The following is a 22,961-nucleotide window of genomic DNA, read 5'->3' as shown; positions in this document are numbered from 1 at the left end:
TATGAATGAGATAATATAGGCTTTATTTTTTAATTAAACCTTTTTTTAGGTTTTATTTTTGATTCATCAAATGAATTATTGAGTCAAGTGTGGGAAGTCGCACTCTTGCCTCAATGCTGTATTTAAAAAACAAACAAACAAACAAACAAACTGTGAATGTTCTCTGCTGTATTCTACCTGATGGGGCTAAACTTTAAAGGCTTGGACACGTGGAACATATAGGGAAATAAACTCAAAGAAAGCTATAGGCCATGGTTTTTCCACAGTCCTTGCCAGGGGTATAGGAGTTTTTATTGCAATAAATGAATTTGCCTTAGTGATAAAAAGCTATGTGATATTCTGCTAATAAAGAAAGCATTTATAGATACCACAAAACTTTAGGGAACTCTGCTTGAAATCCTAGTTTTCTAAGTACAACGAGCATATTTTTAAAATGAATCACTCTGAGTCATGGGGGAAAAACAAACCTATCCTAGCTGTATTTGCAGTTTCAGAAGTAGCTATGGAAGGTCTGTTGAATTAATATTTTTAACTGATGACCCACTTAAAGGTGACCTGTGCTTCAAAAGGTAAAATTAGGATACCCTAGATCTTGAATAAGACCTACAAAGGATAATTGGCTTATATATGCAGAAGGATCTTAGGGATTATTTAGTCCATTTATCCCCAGATGTTTGAATTTAGAAACCAGTGCAAAAGAGTTCCCAGATATTACCATTAGAAGTCATGACAAATGTGCACAAACATACACACACCCATTTATTTTTACATCATTTCATTTACAAAAAATCCTCCACATACATTAAAGTATGTATGTATGCATATGATGGTTGGTAACCATGTACACTAACATTAAAACAGAGAAAAGTTTCTCATAAACCAGAACAAGGTGTAATCAGTTTTGTTTAAATATCAGTATTTTTTTTCCTTTTTAGTCAGATTTACTGAGGTATAATTTATTTGCAGTAAAAACTCATCCTTAATTTACAGTTCTGAATTGTAACAAATGCATAGTCTTGTAATTATTGCGACAGTCAAGATCAGTACAGTTACATAACCCCCAAACTTCTCTACCATTTTTCCCTGTCTCCCATTAGCCATTGATTTGTTTTCTGCCACTATAATTTTTTCCTTTGCAAAAATGTCATATCATTTGGCTCATACAGTAAGTATTTTTTTGAGTTTAGCTTCTTTCAGTTAGCCTAATGTATCTGATAGAATGTTGTTTGTATTAGTAATTCTGGTTGTTCTCATTGTTGAGTTCCAGTGTTTGGCTGTACCACAGTTAGCTTATCCATTCACTTGTTGAAGAACATTTGGGTTGTTTTCACTTTTGGTGGTTATAAAGTCCCTGTAAACATTTGCATAGAGAGGTTTTTTTGGTGAAAGAAAATTTTCTTTTCTTTTGGGTAAGCACTTATGGTGGGATTGCTGGGTCATATGGTGAGTGTACAGCTTTATAAGAAACTGCCAGACTGTTTTTCGAAGTGGCTGTACCATTTTGCATTCCCACCATCCCACCAGCTCTACTTGCTCTGCATCCTTGTCCACAGTTTGCATTTTGCATTGTCAAGGGTTTTTTGTTGTTGTTTTTGTTTTTTACTTTTAGCTATTTTAATAGGTGTATAATAATACATGTGGCTTTAGTTTGCATTTCTCTAATAACTAATGATATTAAGCCTCTTATCTTATGCTTATTTGCCAGTCTTACATATTTGTTGAAGTGTGTGTTCTAAGCTTTTGGCCCCTCTTAAAAAAATTATGCTGTTTTCTTTTTATTGAGTTTTGAGGGTTCTTTATACATTGTGGAGTCAGGTCTTATATCAGATATATATTTTGCAAATGTCAATGGTTTTTAAACTTTGGTGCAACATTAGACTGTTCATGATGGGAGCTTCACTATAAACACATTGCTGGCCCTACTAGATACCAGCTAAATCTCTTGGATGTGGTCCCAGGAGTCTGTAGTTTTTATACCCAGATTATACATTTGGATTTTCCCAATGCAGTATATTGACGAGAATACCGTGGTCACCCTAGTGCAGGAATCCTCTCTACTCTATAATTTCTCAAGTTTTTGTAGTGGCAACTCATTTCTCTGTCAGTGTTCAAGAATGTTGAGCAGGCTTTTTTTTTTTTAAATCCCCCTCTCTAGTAATTGGAATTTGTTCCTCTAGGGTAGGGGTCTGTAAACTATGGACCATGGACAAATGCAGCCTACCTACTTCTTTGTTTTCACACAGCAGGTGAGCTGAGGATGGGTTTTATATTTTTTAATGGTTGAAAAAAAAGAGAAAGATTGATGACATATGAAAATGCTTTGAAATTCATATTTCAGTTTCTATAAGTAAAGTTTTATTGGAACAAAACCATGTTCATTGTTTACATATTGCCTGTGTCTGCTTTCACGCTACGAAGGCTGAGATGAGTAATTGCGGCAGGGACCATATGACCAGCAAAGCTTAAACTTTTTATTATCTGGTACTTTATAGGAACAAATAGTAGGTTTTGCGGGACCATTTTTGATGAAACTTTAAAAAACATCCTTATTTAACTTTTTTTTTTTTTGATATTCATTTGTCACCATGAGCATCAATTACAACTTTTCTTTAATATGTCGGTGTCGTTGACTATTGCTGACTGTATTCCTATGATAGTGTGTTTTAGATTGATAGTGACTTTTAAAAATATAGACAAATCCTGATTTTTCTTTTTTTTTTTTTTGGAAGAATATATTTACACTCTCTATATATTTCTAGGTACTTAAAAATTGATTCTCTAGATAGAAGCCATGTGTAAAGAGTATTTCGTATGTCAGCTCTGAGTAAGGGTCTGTGGGCTTTCATGAATGAATTGGATGAGTAAACAGATTCAGTTTTTTAAATAATTTGATTTTTGGCTTACTGCTTATCACTGGCTCTCTTCAAAATGTGTTACTGACTTTTGCATGAAGGAAGTGTTACTTAGTCTTCTTAGAAACTTCTATCAGAAGTACCTAGGTTGACCATTAGGCTTCGAAAGTTTAGTGTATGAGGAGTGTTTCCAGTCTCAACACAGCTCCTCAGTGACCAAATATCAGGGGAGTCTCCACTGGACTTTTTTGGCTTTTATTTTTCTAATGAGTCATAAAAGCTGAGTCACTTAATCCATTAACTTTACTCCGGGATTTTTAACTGCAAATAGAAAAAGTGTGAGTGGCTTATAAGGGTATCTTTCCTTCTTCACTGCCCCTCAATCAACAACATTTTTTTTCCTGTCTTTTTTTTTTTTTAATTGACTGTGTAGAGGAGTCCGTAGTTTATTGCATTAATTACATTAATGTTTTAGGAGCACTTTCCTATCAAATGCTTTAAAATATTGTTTTTTTTTTCCTTTAATATTATGAGGGTCTGTAAAATACAGAATGTTAGGGTTTGACAAATACTTTCAAAAAGACTTTGTTGTCTAGATGGGAAACCTGAAGTAGAGAAAGAGAAAGACTTGATTAAGATTGCTATCATCCCATCTGTACTACTTGAGCTTGCTCTAACATCTGGGCCAACAGCTATTTGGAAAGAACTGCCCATTCTCAATATCTGTATTTACAGATCACTTTCTGGCTTTGCCTACAAAAGGTCCCTTATCTTATCCCTGATGGCTGGATTTTAACTGGACTTGTCTGCTTCTCTTGTTTTCCTAGGTTTCCATGGTCAGACCTTATTTCAAATAGGGCTTTAGTGGACCCACAAAGCATTTCTTCGTATCTTTTTATAGTTATCTCATTAGAGCTTCACAGAGCCGATCTTCAAAAGGTCATCTTGGCTATGTGTGTATGTTGGAGAGGAGAGATTGGAGGTTTAGAAATGATTAGGGAGTTATGGGTAGACCCCAGTTTACTGTGCTTTTAACATCCCCGAAGTCCAGGAACTTCGTGTCAGTGACTCTCAAGCTTCCCATACTAGGAAAACTACTAGGCTTAAGACAGGGTTGCCACAGAATTTATAGGCAAACCCAGACACTTTGTGAGTAAAAAGGAGGATTCTAATAAATTCATCAGAGTAAATGGATACTGGTGATCACGCAGCTAAAGAGACATTGCTGAAATACCATGGGCAGTTGGATGTGACTACTGAGTGAAGTCCTTACTACAAAGCCTCTTCTGGATATGTGAAGTTTTCATTGGCACTTAAAACCTGAAGGGTACCTGTCTACCACAGATTGTCTCCAGATTCTAAATTTGTTTTCTGTTTCATAATTGATTACTGTGTAAAACATGAAAACTTGCTCTCTAGATTGTAGAACAGAAATCACTAGGGTGTTGTTCAGCTATTCATATTTGGGTTAATCAACATTTTTTTTTAAGTTTACTTTCTCTTCCCTATTTTTTAAAAATATTTTATTTATTTATGTGACAGAGATCACAAGTAGGCAGAGAGGCAGGCAGAGAGAGAGGAGGAAGCAGGCTCCCTGCTGAGCGGAGAGCCCAATGTGGGGCTTGATCCCAGGACCCTGGGACCATGACCTGAGCTGAAGGCAGAGGCTTTAACCCACTGAGCCACCCCAAATTTCTCTTCCCTATTTATGGGTTCTCTCCCTATGTTCCCCACAAAATGTGGGGAACAGATGTTGAAAAGATTTATGCCAATTGAAGGTAGGTAAGAAATGCAGATGTTTCTAATCCCTGTTTACTTGGCAATATGTGATATGTCTCTCATTTTCTTTTTCATTTTAAATATAGAAGGAGGCTACATTTTTACTCTATACACCTCTGCCAAGCATCTTTTTAGTAATTGAGCTCCTCCTATAATTATTTTGCAGTATTTGCTCTAGTTTACTGAAATAGTAAATAATTCTTCCTCATTGAAATCAGACTTACAGTATAAAATTTAACTTCAGCAGACTGACTTCTTTCTAAAAGGAAATACCCTCAACCTAGACTTGTAAGACCTGGTTTCACATCTCCTATTTACCACCTATTAGGTTTAAGAACTCAGAGATAATACTCCGTATCTCTAAGCTTTGGTTTTATTATCAGCTTATTGGAGATAATGTATCCTGTGCCTAATACATGGGCTTGTGATGACAGTTAACTGAAGAAATGGATATGAAAACTTTCTGTAAAATGTAGTGGTATGCAATCAAGCTTGACATTACTATTCAAGTCGCCTTGTAATACTTTGAGTTTTTCACTTCTTCCAGACTGTTGTTCCTGTGAGCCCTGTTGCCCTGCCTGGAGTTTCCTTCTACACTATCCAAATCTGCCTATTTCAACACCCCACCAGGCCTCTCTCAAGTGCTCATTTTCTGTTAAGTCTGTCCTGCTTCTTTTTGTAATTTCTTCAAGCCTCTTTGAACTACTTATTTCCGTAAGCAACGTGTATCATTCTCTGTATTAATTTACTCCCTTTCTCTTAACATGAGACTGGTTGCTGACGAATTTCAATTTCCTTTTTGGATCCTTACATATAAGAGATACTCCAGAAAACTTATCAGACTGTCTGACAGCTTGTGCTCAGTGGGCAGACTGACCTGAGCTAACTGACTAATGACACTAGATTAAGACCTATTATTTGCGTGAATTCACTAGGGGTAGGAATAGAGGACAAGGAACAAGTCGCTTTTACTTTTTATTGTCTTTTTTTCCATTTTTCAAATTTCCATAAGATGTTGATTGGTATCAAAGTTAAATCAAGGCCTAAACACACAGTAATTTCCTTTGCAGACAGTGAGCTTACTTGTTTATGGATTGACTTTAGTTTTGTAAGATAATGCTGATATTTGCATATATTCCAGGAATGTTATATAGTATCATTTTGTCACTGTTACTAGAGCGTCCAGTTAAGTTTAATAGATGATGTTAGGTTCCATTCAGAATTTTTGTTTGCTATTTTCTCTCAGATTTATTTTGACATAAAGGGAGCAAGGTTCTTATAAATCTTTAACTAAACAGATAAGCATAATATGTATTCTTAAAGTTTTTGAATATAAGGGGAGCTAACTGAAAAATCTGAAAGTTTTGGGTTGGAGACTAAAGAGATGGATGTACAGATTGCAAACTCGGAGTGGTTTATGATCAAAAGAAGGTGGGAAAGCACGAGCAAGAAAGAGCTCAAAGAGTTTTTGCTTTGGGCATGGATATGTCCAATTGTGCTTAATTTGGAATGGTTGTCTAACTTAAGGTACACTGTTTAGCCTCTTTCAGCTTCATATGATATATTAGGAGGTAACACTGCTTTCAAAACAGGCAGTGCTGTAAAAAACACATTTATGCTTAGAGGCAGCTATTATTTCAATTAAAAAACAAACAAACAAAATAATTTTGACTCCTTAAAAAAACCATGAAGCAAGTAAATCCTGTAGAGCAGAAAGGATTTGGAGAAGCTGTCTTCCTGTTCACAAATGCAGGCAGCCCCTGATTTTCTTTAACTTCCTCTACAGGGGAATGACATGATAACCAAGTACACTGTAGAATGTACTGAAGCCAGTTTCAGTAGCATTGCAGAGAGAAATCCAAGACATTTTAAGAACATATTCCACTTGAACTTGAAACATTTGGTGATCTTTCAGAAGCATGATGAATATGGAGAGTGCTCACTTTCCCTGGTTGTACTGTGATCATCTGGCCCTGCATAAACCTTTTAGTTAATGGCACAGTTCACATTCATATTCGTTGGACAATAAATGACTGATAACATGGTCTAATTTTACGCTGATACTGAACATTTTGTGAGAATTGCTAGTTGAAATAGGAAAAGAGTCAAAATGGCAGAAAGTCTTCAGTAGAGCAACTTAAAGAAGTTAGGGAAATCCATCTAGTTTTAGGCATGCACTGTTTTAAATTTGTATGTTAGTGTGTTTATATTTTGACCAACTATACCTCTACTTAACAGTCTACCCTCCTATCATTCCTGATGTTGATTAAACTCTTAATTACATGACTTTCTTATATAATTCTACTTTGCTTTCTAACTCTGGACATTCAATTGAAAAAAAAAGTTTGAAGTGATGGAGATTTTTCAACATTTTATACATACTGATTTTCCTTTGACTCAGGCCCACAATATGTGTAGGAAACATCCTCCTTCAGTTGGACATAGTTTAGAAAGAGCTATAGAAATGTAGTAAGCTGTTGATTACAGTTTAATTCTTTGCCAGTAAACATTTCTACACACCATAAGGTGAAGCAATGATTGCATATTCTATAATGGATTGTATGCTAGACAAGTGACTAGATCTTTGTTAATCAGTGACTTAGTTAAGGGACCTGATTGGAAGAAAAATACTTAATGGAAAATAACTATTGTACATAAGAATTCCTTAATTCTGATGCTGCCAATAATAATAGGTTCCATGGGGTGCCTGGGTGGCTCAGTGTGTTAAGCCGCTGCCTTCGGCTCAGGTCATGATCTCAGGGTCCTGGGATCGAGTCCCGCATCGGGCTCTCTGCTCAGCGGGGAGCCTGCTTCCCTCTCTCTCTCTCTCTCTGCCTGCCTCTCCATCTACTTGTGATTTCTCTCTGTCAAATAAATAAATAAAAATCTTTAAAAAAAAATAATAGGTTCCATGTATTGAGTGACAGGTGTGGTGTATTCCTTGGCCCCTCATGTATCTAATTTAGTTCTCAAGACATTTATTCTCATTTTACAGAGAAGGAACCCTAGGCCCAAAGAGATTAAATAACTTGCCCAGAGTTTTATAGCCATTTAAGTAAGTCATATTTGAATCCTGATCTCTATAGCTCCAAAGTTGAGGTTTTTTTTTTTTCCCCCTCTGAAATACTCTTCACACAGTAGGAAAAGTCCAAAATGGAATAATGTTGCCACTTTATATATTCTTTATTTTTGTGTTAAGGAAGAAATCTCAGCTTTCTGCTTATTGGAATTTACCTTTATGCTTCAGGTTTTGCTTTCTTCCCATAGTAGTGGCTGTGTTTCCAGCTTTTTTTAGTGAACTTTCAAAAGTTCACATCTAACTTTTAAATACCACTAAAGTGAATACAGGTTTTTCTCAATATAATGATAATAATAATGATGATGATGATGATAATGGTGGGGGCTCCTAGGTGGTACAGTTGGTTAAGTGTCTGACTCTTGGTTTTGGCTCAGGTTGCGATCTCAGGGTCTTGAGATCAAGCCCTACACCAGGCTCTGTGCTCGGGGAGTCTGCTTGAGATTCTCTCGCCTTCTCCCTCTGCCACTCCTTCTTGTGTGCACAGGCTCTCTCTAAAATAAATAAATAAATCTTTAAAAAATAAAGTAAAATATTCCCTCTGATGAACTACATAGAGAGCCAAAGTGGTTGACAGAATTACTTTTTAAACTCTTGGCACAACTCCCTGTTATCAGGATAGGGATTTTCTAAGAGTGCTTTGAAACATAGGCTAACTTCTTTCAGTTTACTCTTGGGTTGCTTCCTTCTGTACAGACAGTATTTCTAGGAAATCTGATTTAAATGTAAGCCTACTTGTATTATTATTAGGAAGATAAATCTCTTGATCTTCTGGGGAGGCATTCCGCTAAATTCTAAAAAGGTACCCATGATCTCAAGATAACTTGAAGAAAACACATGTCTGGTTAGTAAAGGCGACCAATTATTGAGCATATGGCAGCATATCAGAGTAAAATTCCAAAAATCTCAAGATTTACCTATTTGTTTTTTGTTCATACTTTTGGATTTATATGGTCTAAGATTACTGGAATCATGTGTAGAGTTCTGACAAATGGTTACCAGAGTGGAACTGCAAGTAGTACAGTTTGCTTTAAGGGAACAAGATTTAGGAGAATCTTTTCACCATGCCTGCTTACCCCATGGCTGTTAATTGAAACAGAATTTTGTGTGTGTGTGGGGGGATTTTGAGTATTACTCTTGATTTTGTTTTAAATTTTACTTTTTTAGCGAGATGGAGTGAGAAGGGTAGAGGGAGAAGGAGAGAATCTGAAGCAGACTCCATGCTGAGCAGAGCCCTCTCGGGGCTTGGTCTCATGATCTGAAATCAGGAGTCAGAGGGTTAACCAACTGAGTCACCAAGGTGCCCCTTACTCTTGATTTTTTGAAATTGAAATGTGTTTGCTAATCCTAACAGGAAAGAAAGTGCCAGCTAAAGTATCTCCTTGCAGAAGAGAAGTTGAAAGTGGAAATATCTGACTCAGGGTAAATAGAATTTGCAGTAGCTAGTACTTAAGGAAACTCTCTTGTCATATGAAGCCAATAAACCAAAATGGTTTTCTTTCCTTGGTGTAAACTTGTACTTAAGTTGGGTTGGATATGATCTTTTGGGTTTTTAATGGGCATGACTGGGTTTATCCTACTAGGGTTTAAGGAGATGGGTGGCTTTTCTTTCTAGGCTAAGGCAAACAGAGAAACCAAAACCATTTGAGGGCTGCCAAACCATTTGAGGGCTTGCTTAAGTGCCAGGAAGAGTGCCATTCAAGTAGTGGAACAACAGAAGGTTGAAGTTTCTTTAGGGATACATGCAATCAAAATAAAAGCAATAAATTCTTACAATCTGGATATTCTTAGTGGAAAATTGCTTTGAAAAATTCTGTCTGCTGCTGGCTAATCTAAGGGTATTTAAGTATTTTGGGTATTGTGAGTTCTTCTTGTGGTTATGAAAGGTCTGTCGTTTTCTACATAGAAATTCTGACTATCTTCATCAGAATAACTTGTGAATACTTTTTTTTTTTAATGTATAAATTTCCTGTAGTACTGAAGTACTTATAGTGGTTGCTGTCACACCCATATTTCAGGTAGGCAAATGGAAGTTATATTAATTTGTTCAAGATTATTCATCTAGTGAGTGTTAGAGCCAAGACTGTAATCTGAGTGAGAGTACTTAGTTATACTGTACTGCATTTTTATGAAGTGAGTATTCACTGAATACAAGCGCTCTATGTAGTATATTGCAGAAAACACTTCATTTTCTAAATATAATTTTTTAAAAGATTTTATTTATTTGGGGGTTTGCTGGGGAGGAGCAGATTGGGAGGGAGAGGGACAAGCTGACTCTGTGCTGAACAGAGAGCCCGATGCACTGCTGAATCCAGGACACTGAGATCATGACCTGAGCCAAAACCAAGACTCCAAAGCTTAGTGGACTGAGCCACCCAGGTACCCTTTTAAGTGTAATTTGGTAGTCCTCTTTTTATGTTCAATTAGGAAACTTTAAATCCATTTAAAAAATAAACTGAATCATTTTAAAGCAGGAATGATTTCTTTTAAATATTTAGCTGCTGTGTAAATTCATGTATTTCTGAATTGTTCTGAAGTGGAATGTCCACTTAAAGTGTAATTGTTCTTTAAGGAGTGCACTAAAGACAGTAAACTTAGGAGAATCTTCACCACCTTTCAACAGTTTAATTTTACAAGTTCATTTGAGAGTCACAAATGTACATTTGCTTATCAGAATGTGAAGTTCTTCAGTGTTTGGTAAGTATATATTAGTGATCTGGTGGGTTTATTCAGTAGCAGGTTTATTTCCCAGAATTGAATTCCTTTAAATGTATTATCCTTTCTGAGTGGAGATTTGCTTACTTTGTTTCTGTGACATATTATCTACAGAGTAGTTGTTTGATAAATGTAGAATAACTTTTGATTTTTTTCACTCTGCTGAAGTTAGCAAAACCACTGTTACTTCATAGCTGAAGAAAAAGAGAAATGCCGTACAAGGATTTTGAAGATAAATCAGTGGCTAACACAAAACCAATAATATATTCAAAATCTTTGGTTGCCCATACTGGTAAAGTAAGCTCCATCTGTTGTTTTAAATATAAGTGCCTATGCACGTGTGTGTACATATACCATGAATGATTAAAATGGCCTTGAATGCTACTGAATGATCCGGTTGTCTAAGTTAGCAATAACTTATCTATCACACTGTGATTATTGTTTAGTGCTGTCCAATAGACTTTCTGTGATGGTGGAAGTGTTCTACATTCCACATTGTCCAAAATGGTAGGCATAAGCCCCATATAGTTATTTAGCACTGAAAATGCGGCTGGTAAGATGAACTAAATTTTTTAAATTTAATTTTAGTTAATTTGAAAAAATAGCTACATATGAGTAGTGTGTACCATATACAGTATAGGGAAAAGATTGTAACCCTAGTGGGTAGAATAATGATGGATCAGTAGAACATACAGATTTGGTCTAGTTTGAGGAAATACTTTCTAACATGGGTTCCAACATTGGATGATGTAGATGTATATCATATGGGGTTTTGAAGAGAACTTCACTTATGATCACTTGGTGAGAATGTAAAGACAGAACCCAAACACCAGTTTGTTGGGAAGGCAGACCAAGTGACCTCTGGGTTGAGCTCATTTTGAGATTATGGGTTGCTTCTTAAGAAGAAAGGAAGCTCAGTTTCAGTGATTTGCATTAGTATTTAGATCTTCTTTTTCTGAAAATAGACAAGGTCTGAGTTGTAACTTTTCTTGAGTAGCTTTTTTTGTTACTTCCAACACAAAAGTTTGATTCAGAGTACCAATCCTTAAAGCTGATGCCTGCAAACATAGGAAACTTGTAAGGTTGCCTGTTTGTGGATATTTTTATCCTTTATGATAACTTGAGTCAGATATTTCCTTATGGGAAGTCTTACCCGACAGTTCTATAAGGATGGGTAAATATTGCTCTGTTTGTACCCTGCTACCTTCCCTCCTCCCACTTTCTCACTATTCCTCTCATTCTCAGTCTTTTGCTCTGTCAGATGGAAATTTCTGACTCAGCCATTTTCACTTTTCCAATAAGTTACCCAGTTACTCTGTGGTCTCTGATAATGATGTAGATGGTTTGTGATATTAAAGTAGTACTTCTCGTTTGAGGACTTCTATTATCTCAGCATTTTCAAAACCCACTTGCCTGCAATCTAGTGTGTCTGTGGTTAACTATAATATAACTACTTGCCAAGCAAGTGGTTTGGATTACTAGGGTTTTCATTTAACTTTGAATTTGGGGGATTAGGAAAAAGAAAAAAAAAAGTCAGGAACCGATTTTAATAAGTTACATCAGAGTGAAATGTTGGGATTAAATAAGTTGTTTTCCTTTTTAAAATGTCTCTTTACTATGCTCAGTCCTGTGCTTTTGTTGAAGATGGGTGTGTGTGTGTTTGTAGGCACATGTTTAAAAACTCATGCTTGAATTATTGATGATGTCCATTATATAATTTAGTGCTTCCTATTTAAGTTCTAGCATTACAACACTTTAGTTTCATGTTTGCTGCCAGGAAAACATTTCTATTTGGTGAAGAACTGGTGTTCTTTCTTTTTTAGACGATGAAAACTGAGCAACTTTCATAGTTCTCTGCTTGCTTTGGTTCTCAGGAAGAACAGATACAAATTGGGGGTCTATGTAGAGTTTATATTTGCTAACATACTTTTTTCCTTAATAGTAACAAAAAAAAAATTTTGATTCTGTAACCGTAAGGAAACAGTATAATTAAACTGAATCAAGAAAACATTGCTAGTGCAGCTCATTTTTTTCCTAGTTAATATTTGTTTCAATGTTTAGAGCTGAAAGCTAGATTAAAAACATATATTTTATTATAAAATACTTTTAAAAGGATTATAAATAATAAGACTTCCCTTCATGGTAGGTAAATTGGAGAATATAGAAATGCTTAAAAATGGGGTGCCTGGGTGGCTCAGTGGGTTAAAGCCTCTGCCTTCGGCTCAGGTCATGATCTCAGGGTCCTGGGATCGAGTCCCTCATCAGGCTTTCTGCTCAGCAGGGAGCCTGCTTCCTCCTCTTTCTCTGCCTGCCTCTCTGCCTGCTTGTGATCTCTCTCTGTCAAATAAATAAAATCTTAAAAAAAAAATCTAGAAATGCTTAAAAAATAAAATGAATGATATTATAATTCTGTAGTACATAATCAGTACTGGGATTTTGATGTTTACCCTTCCTAATATTTTATGAAGTTGAAAAGACTGGTATGTCACCTATAGTCAGAAAGGCTCACAGGATTAGCCCATATAATGGAGAGTATCTTTACTTGTGCCTAGTTCCTATGATAAGCTGCATGAGTAGTCATCTATCTATAGGGTGTGTAAAACAACAATTTTCAAAGTGCCATTGTTTATACAAATCACACCCATCTACCCAAAGCTGGAAATAAGATCAGTGGATAAATTCTATAGATTGGCAGGCTTTATCCATCTGAAGACTATTTTACTTATAGTTATTTACAGGGGGACTGCATTGAAAGGGAATGGGGGACTTTGTTGAATGGAAGTGGGCATCTTGGGGCTGAAATATTTAAGAGGATGGTTATTTGGGCAGGATAAGGCTGGACTCAACAACTGCTAAAGCCCTTTCTGATAATCAGTTTCTATAATTTTAAGAAAGTGATGAATCAGCACATTTTTTGAACAGTGTTTGAAGTTTAGAAATATTTGAAGAAGTTGGGGAACCTGGCCTGTCATCCAGGGCCTTTATTATTTTTAGAGATATTCATATGAAATTAAGATTCTTTTTTTTTTTTAAAGATTTTATTTATTTATTTGACAGAGAGAAATCACAAGTAGATGGAGAGGCAGGCAGAGAGAGAGAGAGGGAAGCAGGCTCCCTGCTGAGCAGAGAGCCCGATGCGGGACTCGATCCCAGGACCCTGAGATCATGACCTGAGCTGAAGGCAGCGGCTTAACCCACTGAGCCACCCAGGCGCCCCCTGAAATTAAGATTCTTGATACTGTAAGACAGTTTGGTGCTGTCACCGAAGCAGTAGCTTTAGCAGACAAGGTATTTGGTAGAACTTTTCAGAAGATCTTGAGTTACTCTATTCTGGTTGTTGTAGAGGTTTTTATGGGAAGGGTAGCTCTCTTTCTTTCAGTAATGTTTGTGGCAGGATAATTCACCTGGAAGACGTTTTCCTTTTACAAAGATCCCTCATGTTTCTTCTTCTTCTTTTTCTTCTTCTTCTTCCTTCTTGCTTCTTGCTTCTTGCTTCTTCCGATGTTGACATGTTCTTCATTTACCTTGATTTACTAACATTTTCTAATTTTCAGGACTGTTTGGCAGTCTGCTACTATAGAGGATTTCTGAAGACATGAGGAAGTTTTTCTCAAATATTTGACTCAGGACACTAGCTCTAAGATCAGAATCAGCACCTTAGTACAGATTGCATTCTCTGCTTCAAAATGCCGTGTACATCCTATGCATTCTGTTGGGTTATTTAGCCTAACACATATCCTCCTGTATGGACACATTTTTCATAGTCTCGGGGTCTAGTCTTAGAAATAACACTTATTTGTGTGATCCTTGGCATTGTTTTTCCAGCTGTCATCATTTCTCCATTAATTGAATTATGTGTTTAATTGTGATCTAAAGGGACCAACAGTTGACCGTTTGTCTGAGTGTACTACCTACTTAGACTATAGTGTAGGATTTCTAGATATTCTAAGTTTCTACCAGCTTCTGTCCATTATAATGCATACAATGTATCTGAAATTTGGGTGATGGAAGCAGAAACCCTTTACTGTTATTTCACTTTATTTTTAAGATTTATTTATTTATTTTAGAGAGTGAGCAAGAGAAGGGCAGGGGGAGAGGAGCAGACTCCCCGCTGAGTGGGGAGACCGGCACAGGCCCGATCTCAGAATCTCTGAGATCATGACATGAGCCGAAATCAAGAGTCCTACACTTTACTGACTGAACCATCATGCACCCCCCTCCGCCTTTACTGTCATTTTGAGTAATGTGGGTAGCCATGCTCCTACTCAGCCTTTTTTCAGGTGAGCTGGAAGGTGAGGATGGCTCACACCTGCAAAAAATACAGTATTTTATTGTACATCATTATTTATATTAGTCATCATTTTTCTTCAAGCCCTCATTTCCACAGGTATTTATTTGAAAATAATCATCTCAGGCATTGTGATAAATGTTGGAGAGAAAATGATCCATAATATTTTTCCTGCCTTGCAGGATCTTGAACGTATACTGGGGAAACAGATGGGTAAGATAATTATGATTAGTGCCATAGTACTGTATTTACTGTATGCTGTGAAATCACTGCAGGGGAGAGGGGGAAGCCTAGGTGGATCTACTGGGTGTATGAGAGTCAGTTGTGATGGTTTTGGTTTTATTCTGTATGATTGGATAAATAGAGAAATGACTTTTGAATGAGGGTTTTGAAAGTTGATTATGAATTTTTTAGACAGTGGAGAGGTGCCTCAGGCAGACACACACACAATCTGTGTTATGACTAAGCTTGCCTTCAGACTTGCTAAACTTTCCCATTCTTGGTGTTCCATACCCACACCAACCAACTAAAACATAAACCCAAACTAATAATCATTAAAAATCCCCAAACAGTTGAAAGGTTGGTTAATAGTACTTGATTCAATCATTTGTACAAAATGTGGATAAAAGTCTTTGTCTTTCATAAAGCAATTACAGAAATCTATGTGCACTCTGCAGGTTAGTAAGAGGGGCAGTTATACTAAGGATAAATATTACAGAAAAGTGTACCTGCCTTAATTATATCATGGGTCTCTTCTCAGAAAGATCCTCTGTCTTCCAGACAGATGGAATTACCATAGTATATGGGATAGGACAGGAGATTTGGAGACTTGGTAGGAAAAGTAGTTCTGCCATAGGCTACTTTGACTAGGAACAAAGTAAATGAGGACAGAACACCAGTGTCATTTACCAGTTTTTCAGTAGTCAAAATTAGGTGCCACGTACCTCCTTCTGTCATATCGTACTTAGATTTTGTTAATTTCAATAGGTTGGACATCTAGGGACACTAAAAATCAGAAAGAACAAAGGTTTCAGTTACCCTCTATTCGCTAGTAAATTAATTGCTTAAACATCACCGAGATTTTATTCTCATTGTTTTAACCTTCTGCCTGAAATGGAAGTTTCATTTGTCAAAGTGGTCAGTGACTCAAAGCTATGTTTGTTATTTTGGGACTCATTATTGGGGCAGATGGTTAAAAAAGTGTCCAGTCCACAGCTGGGCATCCCTAAGAAGCTTCCAGGCTGACGGTGGTGGTGCTGGGGGTAGGGGTTCATTTTGGTGTTGGTATTAGTGGTGGTGATATTGGTATACTCTTAGTTCCTATGTATGTAAATTTTGTTTGGGGTGAAAATGTTGAGGACTTGTCATTATGATGATAACTGTTCACAGTTTTTCCCGAATCCCATTTCTCTCTTGCTCAGGCAATTTTATTAGAACTTTAAATAAAAGAGACTCTTCTTTAATTCATTAGGAAGACTTTTTTTTTTTTTTTTTAGGGCAACAAACAAAGGCATAAGGGTTTACATATGTTATTTCTTCATTCAAATTGTCTTCAGCATCTCATGGACACATTAGGCTGAAATTCATTAATACTGTCTTTGCAAAGGGAGGGAAACTCACTAATGTTGGATGGAAGCTGGAGGAGATGGGGGGAGGTGGTTAGATCCCAAAGGGAGATTTTCCTCAGAATTTCTCACCATACTCACAGCTGAGGGATTTTCTTGTAGATCACCCATGAAACACTGAATGAAAAGAACTTGTACTGCCCTTGTTTTTCAGAATTGAAAACAAACTGATTGCTAGAGACTTATTTTGAGGAGATAGTGAGACACAGTTAAGTGATGTCCCATTTTTATTGCTCTATTTTGGGACTGGGAATCTACCTTCTGAGCACATGTACCAGCCTTACCTAAATTATTTTGTATCTGCAATTTCAGAGAACCAAATGCAGATTTGTCTTATTTATTATTTAATAATATCACTTTTTTCTGACATAATGAAATATAGACTCATTATTTCTCCACAGGAGTTCTTTGAGCAGAAATATTTAGGGTCAGAGGAACTTGGTTTGGTTTCCAGTTCTTTTGTTTATTTGTTGGGCTATCTTAGTCAAGTTGCTTTATTTCTCTGAGCCTTAAGTTTCCCCATAAATGAAATGAGAACACTGATAAAGCCTTTACCTTCAAGTGGTTAGGAGGAATAAATGTGAAAGTACATTGTCATGAACAGAGTGCTCCATCAGCATCAACTGTGGCTGCTTGTTGTTACCAAACTTTTCAAGACAAAATGTGTGTCTGGGATATCGTCATTCATAGAAGCTGTTTTTATGTGTACAGAACAAAGGAAAGTAAGTATCATCCCTGCTTTCAGTGTAATGAGTATGTATTCCATCTGTTGCTAATAGCATTTACGCAAAAATAACTCACAAGCTGTACCAGAACATAAAAGGCAATCCAGACACAGTTGAAAGAAGTAGTTTCTAGTGAATGTATTATTAACCCAGGCATTTCTGTGTGGGTGGGAGCTTGTAAAGATTGACTCACTGGAATTGTATTTTCAGAAAGTTTTGGGATTTGGGTAAAAGGACAGAAGGGAAATGACTTCTTCACTCTTTCTCTGGTTTGTAAGAGTTAATTGGCCTCTTCACTGAGAATGCCTACCCCTTTTGCCCTTAAGAATTTTAATCTTCCTTTGAAATTTGTTTTGTATTTTAGCTACTTTAAGGTTCCTTGATACTTCTGCCTGAGTCACTGTCATTCCTTATACTTACCTCCAATTCATAATAAGCATAACTCCTCCATATTTATGGCCTTAAAGAATATTCAATAGGTCTTTATAACATTTATTAAATTATATTATGTTTATGTACTTTTTGTCATCTCCACCTTCTTGATAGCTTGGAGATGATTTACTTATCCTAAAAGAGAACTCAGCAAATGTTTGTTGAATGAGTATGTTTACTAGATACATTTATTTATTTAGGGAGATTCATGAATGAATGAAAATCTCTTCAAGGAAAATGGATGAGGGGGAGTGTGTGTGTGTGTGTGTGTATTTATATATGTAAAAATCCCACACATTTCTGAGATTTGCTTGGCTTAATGTAAACTAATTCGTTGTATACTTACATGTATGTATCTGGATTAAAAGAATCACTAAGGCTATTTTTTTTTTAATGGGAATGGGAAAGATTTCTAGTTTTTATTTGAAAATTTGGAATTTGAAAATTTTACAAGTCTCTGTGATGCTCTCACAACAAGCTGTTGTGTTTTTTTACTTTGTTGACCAGTGTTTCTTCTTTTTTTTTTTTTTTTTTCTGTTAATATCTCTTGAAGTGTTACTGCATGCTACATCCAGTGCTAATTTTGTGGAAGGTGCAAAGATTAGTCCCACAAGGTCCCTCCCCTGAAGAGTTTGCAGCTGGTCAGGGAGGCAGCTGTGTATTTGAGTTGAGGGATAAATGTGTTTCTGTTGGTCCACTTCAGAAGCAAGGAGGCAGAGTTACATGGTTATTAGTTTTCAAACGAGACTTAGTTACCATGCCCTAATTGTGGGGAAAATGTTTCGGGTTAGAGAGAAGAGGCCGGAGGACCATTTAAGTATGAGTAGGAATGAAGGGGAGTGATGGTGTTGCTTTACTGGCAAGATCAGCATGAAATTTGGATGAGTGAAAGTGAACATAGGAGGGAGGAAGTTTGAGAAGTGGGAGGGTAAGAGTTCAAGGCCAAGTTGTACATCTTAAATATGCCTGCAGGGGGAAGGTAGTGTGGTGAATTTATGCTGTTTACCCTCAGTACATTTATACTATTTTCTTCAAAGTACATTAATGAAGGAGCAAAGATCTAGGCTCTGAACTTGTCCTGGCTGTGAAATTTTTCTGTAATTGCCCATCTGATTACTGATTTACAAAGGTGGCTAGATGTGTGGTTGTTTTCCAGCTTGTAGTAGAATTATGGTGCAGAGAATACAGAGGCACATCTTGGAAGGAACCAGAGTGGATGCAGAAGAAACTGTACTGAACACACAATACTTGGTATAAATGAGATTGTATACTTGGAAGTTTTTAGCAAACTCTGAAGTGCTAAGTCATTGTATTGACAGGACAATTCTGTGTATATGTGTGTGTGTGCACTTCCTTGTAGTCTTTGAAGATCTTCTAGATTCTCTTCTAACTCAAGCCATAACCCATATATGCTGTAAGAAGATTTAGGATCAAATCATAATGACTGAATAGACTTTGTACTTTTTGTTTAAATATCAAGAAATCATTGAGAAGAGTCATTGTTACAGTAACCAGTAATTCATAAACCCCTTGTACCTGTTATGTCGGTGTGTCTCCATGTTTATGATTTAGCAGTATATGCTTTTGATGGAATTAAAGATCTAGATTTTTTTTTTTAAGATTTTATTTATTTATTTGACAAGACAGATACCACAAGTAGGCAGAGGCAGGCAGAGAGAGAGAGGAGAAAGCAGGCTCCCCGCAGAGCAGAGAGCCCTATGTGGGGCTCGATTCCAGGAACCTGGGATCCCGACCTGAGCTGAAGGCAGAGGCTTTAACCCACTGAGCCACCCAGGCGCCCCAAAGATCTAGATTTTTTTAAAGTTTGTATTTAATTATAGAATTTAAAATGTAATACATAAAAAATTACAAAAAGCAAAAGAAATACAGAAACCGACAACCTATTGTTCAAATTGAATGGATGTTAATATTTGCCTTAATTTGCTCTAGTCTTCTCTGTTTTGTTCATAAAGCAATAGAACTCCATCTGATATAGTAGAGATACTTCTGCCTTTGCCTCTCTCTGTAGGTGACCATGATTCTAAATTTAGTATGTGGAAAATGTATATTTTTATTACAGGGGTTTATATCCATAAACATTATGTTTTTACTGTTGCACTGACTAAAAGAAAAAATGTGAAATTATTTCAGTTCTTCACGTGGTTATCCCCATGGAAAACTGTAATAATTTTATAATTTTTAATTTTATTCAGCATGACATTAAAAATATATAAAATATATTGTTTGATATAACTTTCTGCCCTGCTCACATAAATTAAAGTGGCTTTTAAGTTTTTTTGACCGTAACCTACAGAATGACACGTTTTACATTATGACTTAATGCATATCATGTCTATATAATGTATCTGTGTGTGTGTATGTGTGTGTTATGTGTGTAAAACTGAAAAAGTTTCTCTATACCATAGTTTCCCTTACTCTGTATGCTATTATACTCTATTTTCTAGCATATTCATTTTTAAATGCTTGTTTTAGACTTAGTAAATTGTTTTATGACCTAATAATAAGTTGCCATCCTTGATATGAAAAATAATAAACTTAATAATTAATCTAATCTTAATCTAAAATTAGTTCTGATTCTATATACTAAAATTGATTTAGTATATAGACATAAACTTTCATAGTATGATAAAAGCACTTCAGATAATAAGGCAGCATATTAAAATAGCATTCTTTTGCACAGGATTTGATTACATTCATTTGGCTGATTCTGAATATTTGTTTTCTGTGAACTAAATCATGCATGTTTTGGGCAGTTAATCAATTAATATTAATTAGCTAAGCATTTTAGGGACTGCGTTTATTAGTCAGTGTTGAATATCTCTTTTGGTCTGTTCCAGCCTCCCGGTTTGTCTGAAGTCCAGGAGGGCTGTCATAGTGTCAGGAAAGGAAAGAGCTCTTGCTGGCACAGTCACTGACTTCTCGCCTTGTCACCAACAAATTGCATATGGCCTTAATAAGTCCTTTGTTCCCTCTGACCTTCATTTTCCTCACCTATTAATTGAAAGGGTTAACTAGCTCATTTTGAAAGCACTTTCATTCTGTGAAACACAACTAGGATCTGGGCCATAGTTAGAATTTGCTGAGACTATATCTGATGTAAAAGAACAGGACTTTGTACTGGAAATTAATAGTTTGGCAGTTGCGTTTGAACAAGGGGTAAGCAGCTCATATGTAGCTTAAGTGGTTCTGAGATAGAAATGATTTATAAAACCATTTTGGAGTAACCTTAATGTCCAGGACCTACCTCCTTTTTTTATTGCATTATTTCTCAGGGACAGAGCTACATGAATGTGTATGTCAGCATATGTAAGTGCTAAGAATGGCAAAGACGTATTACTTTATTTTTTGTCCTCATAGGCAAATCCAAAGCTGCAGAAAGAAATCTATAGCTTCTGGTATTCCTCTGGTAGTTTTCTGAGTCCTACATATTGTAGTAGTTTATGGCTGTGAGGAATTTTCCTTTTTCATGTGAGTTGTGTGTTTGGAATAGAGTAAGAAGGTATCACCTAAACTACTGCCCTGCAAATAGACAAATAAAAAGCACATTTCATGATAAGAGTCCTTCATAAGTATTGTTTTATGTATATGCTTATGTTAGGAAACAGGAGTTTGAATTGCAGTTTGGGGTAGAATGGACCTTGGAGACAGACCATCTCTTCCTGTTTGCTTCTACAAAGATAGGCCAGTGAATGCTCCCGCCTGGATCTCCAAATCAAGACAACATTAGGGGTAGATTTCTGTATCCCCTAAAGTTCCCATTTTCTTTTGGTGTACAGATCCATTCTAGGAAGCTCTACATTTAGAGAGATCTAGGGAACCAGTTCTGACTCATGTCTGAGGGTATGGACCCTTTAAAGAATGTGATTATCCTTGACTTAGAGATCTGTTTCTACCCGAGGGACTAATACAGATATGTTTTTTCCTTTGGGAACCAGGATGTCAGTCTCTGGGAGAGGATCCCCTCAACCCCAGATGACTGTTGCAAAGGCTAGATTGCTCTTAACTTCTCTGACCATGCGAGAACTCAGTTTTCTCTCAGCTGCAGTACTCAGAACGTTCTTGACTCTTGTATTGTGGTAACAGTTCTTGCCCTCTCTTAATAGATGTGGATTAGAATATCTGGACCTCTGGGTTCTGATTCTGTGGTTAGTATAGTTAGGCCAGGGACCAGAGCTAACCATTATTTTGTGACACCCTGTGCTTGGCACTGAGCAGGTACTATGTGGATTTTTGTGAATGAAGACTTGGTACTAACTAGTCACTCTTTTGCATTGCATGATATAAACTTGATCATCCTAAAATATTTGAATTAATTTTTGAAGTAAACACGGTTCTTTTTTTAAGATATATTAAAATATTACCAATGCGTCTTGTTTGCTTTTCTTCCTTCATCCTCTGCAGTGTGCCGAGACTTTGCTGTCTTAGAGGACCACACCCTGGCCCACAGCCTGCAGGAACAAGAAAGTGAGTAATGGCCTCATTCTGTTCTTCTGTCTGCTTTTTTAGTGGTAGCTTGAGGCAGGTTTCTTAGGGTGAGGCAGGAGAGAACAGAGTCACCAGGCCGCACTGCCTTTCCATCTTGAGGAATTTATCTAGGCAAATGTCACTGGTGGAGAGTGAAGTTCTGGGTATTTTGAAGCGTGACAGCTACCAGGGAGGAGAAGACTGTTGGTTATGTGGGAGTAGAGGGACTTGAACCTTTTCTTTTACCTTAATGTTACTGGAGAGAGACACTATCTGGCATCTGTTCCTTCCCCTAGAATAGGGGCCTAAACATCTTTCCAGGCACTGGCAATATCTAGATTGTGAATTTTTCTTAATATTTATGTAGCGGAGAGAGTCAATTATCCTATGGTTTCACTTACTTGTGGAACATAAGGTATTACACAGAGGAAATTAGGAGAAGGAGAGGAGAAGTGAGTTGGGGGAAATTGGAGGGGGAGACAAACCATGAGAGACTCTGGACTATGAGAAACAGACTGAGGGTTTTGGAGGGGAGGGGAGTAGGGGGTTGGGTGAGCCTGGTGGTGGGTATTAAGGAGGGCATGTATTGGGGGGGGCACCTGGGTGGCTCAGTGGGTTAAGCCTCTGCATTCGGCTCAGGTCATGATCCCAGGGTCCTGGGATCGAGCCTGGCATCGGGCTCTCTGCTGAGCACAGAGCCTGCTTCCCCCACTCTCTCTGCCTCCCTCTCTACCTACTTGTGATCTCTCTCTGTCAAATAAACAAATATAATCTCAAAAAAAAAAAAAAAAGGGCATGTATTGCTTGGAGCATTGGGTGAGGTGCGTAAACAATGGATTTTGGAACACACACAAAAAATAAAATTAAATTAAAAAAATTATGTATCTATAGAAGCTAGATCTAAGTTATCTGTGTTATACTACAGTATGTAATTTGAGAATCATTTACATGTCAATATAAAAATTAAGTATTGAAAAATGTAGT

General features: G+C 36.8%; 1 protein-coding gene across 2 annotated transcripts in view; it reads left to right on the top strand.

Moving 5' to 3' along the window:
* The window catches only part of CCDC50 (coiled-coil domain containing 50), a 64,885-nt gene that overhangs the window by 5,746 nt on the left and 36,178 nt on the right, over positions 1-22,961 (top strand). For both annotated transcript variants that reach the window (XM_059391278.1, XM_059391280.1), the window contains exon 2: positions 21,915-21,977. In XM_059391278.1, coding sequence (XP_059247261.1) covers positions 21,915-21,977 — 63 coding nt within the window. The remainder of the gene's footprint in view (positions 1-21,914; positions 21,978-22,961) is intronic.

This window comes from Mustela nigripes, chromosome 2, assembly GCF_022355385.1.
Source record: "Mustela nigripes isolate SB6536 chromosome 2, MUSNIG.SB6536, whole genome shotgun sequence".
Classification (NCBI taxonomy): domain Eukaryota; kingdom Metazoa; phylum Chordata; class Mammalia; order Carnivora; family Mustelidae; genus Mustela; species Mustela nigripes.
The sequence above is the reverse complement of the archived record's forward strand: the minus strand, read 5'-3'. Positions and strand labels throughout refer to the sequence as shown.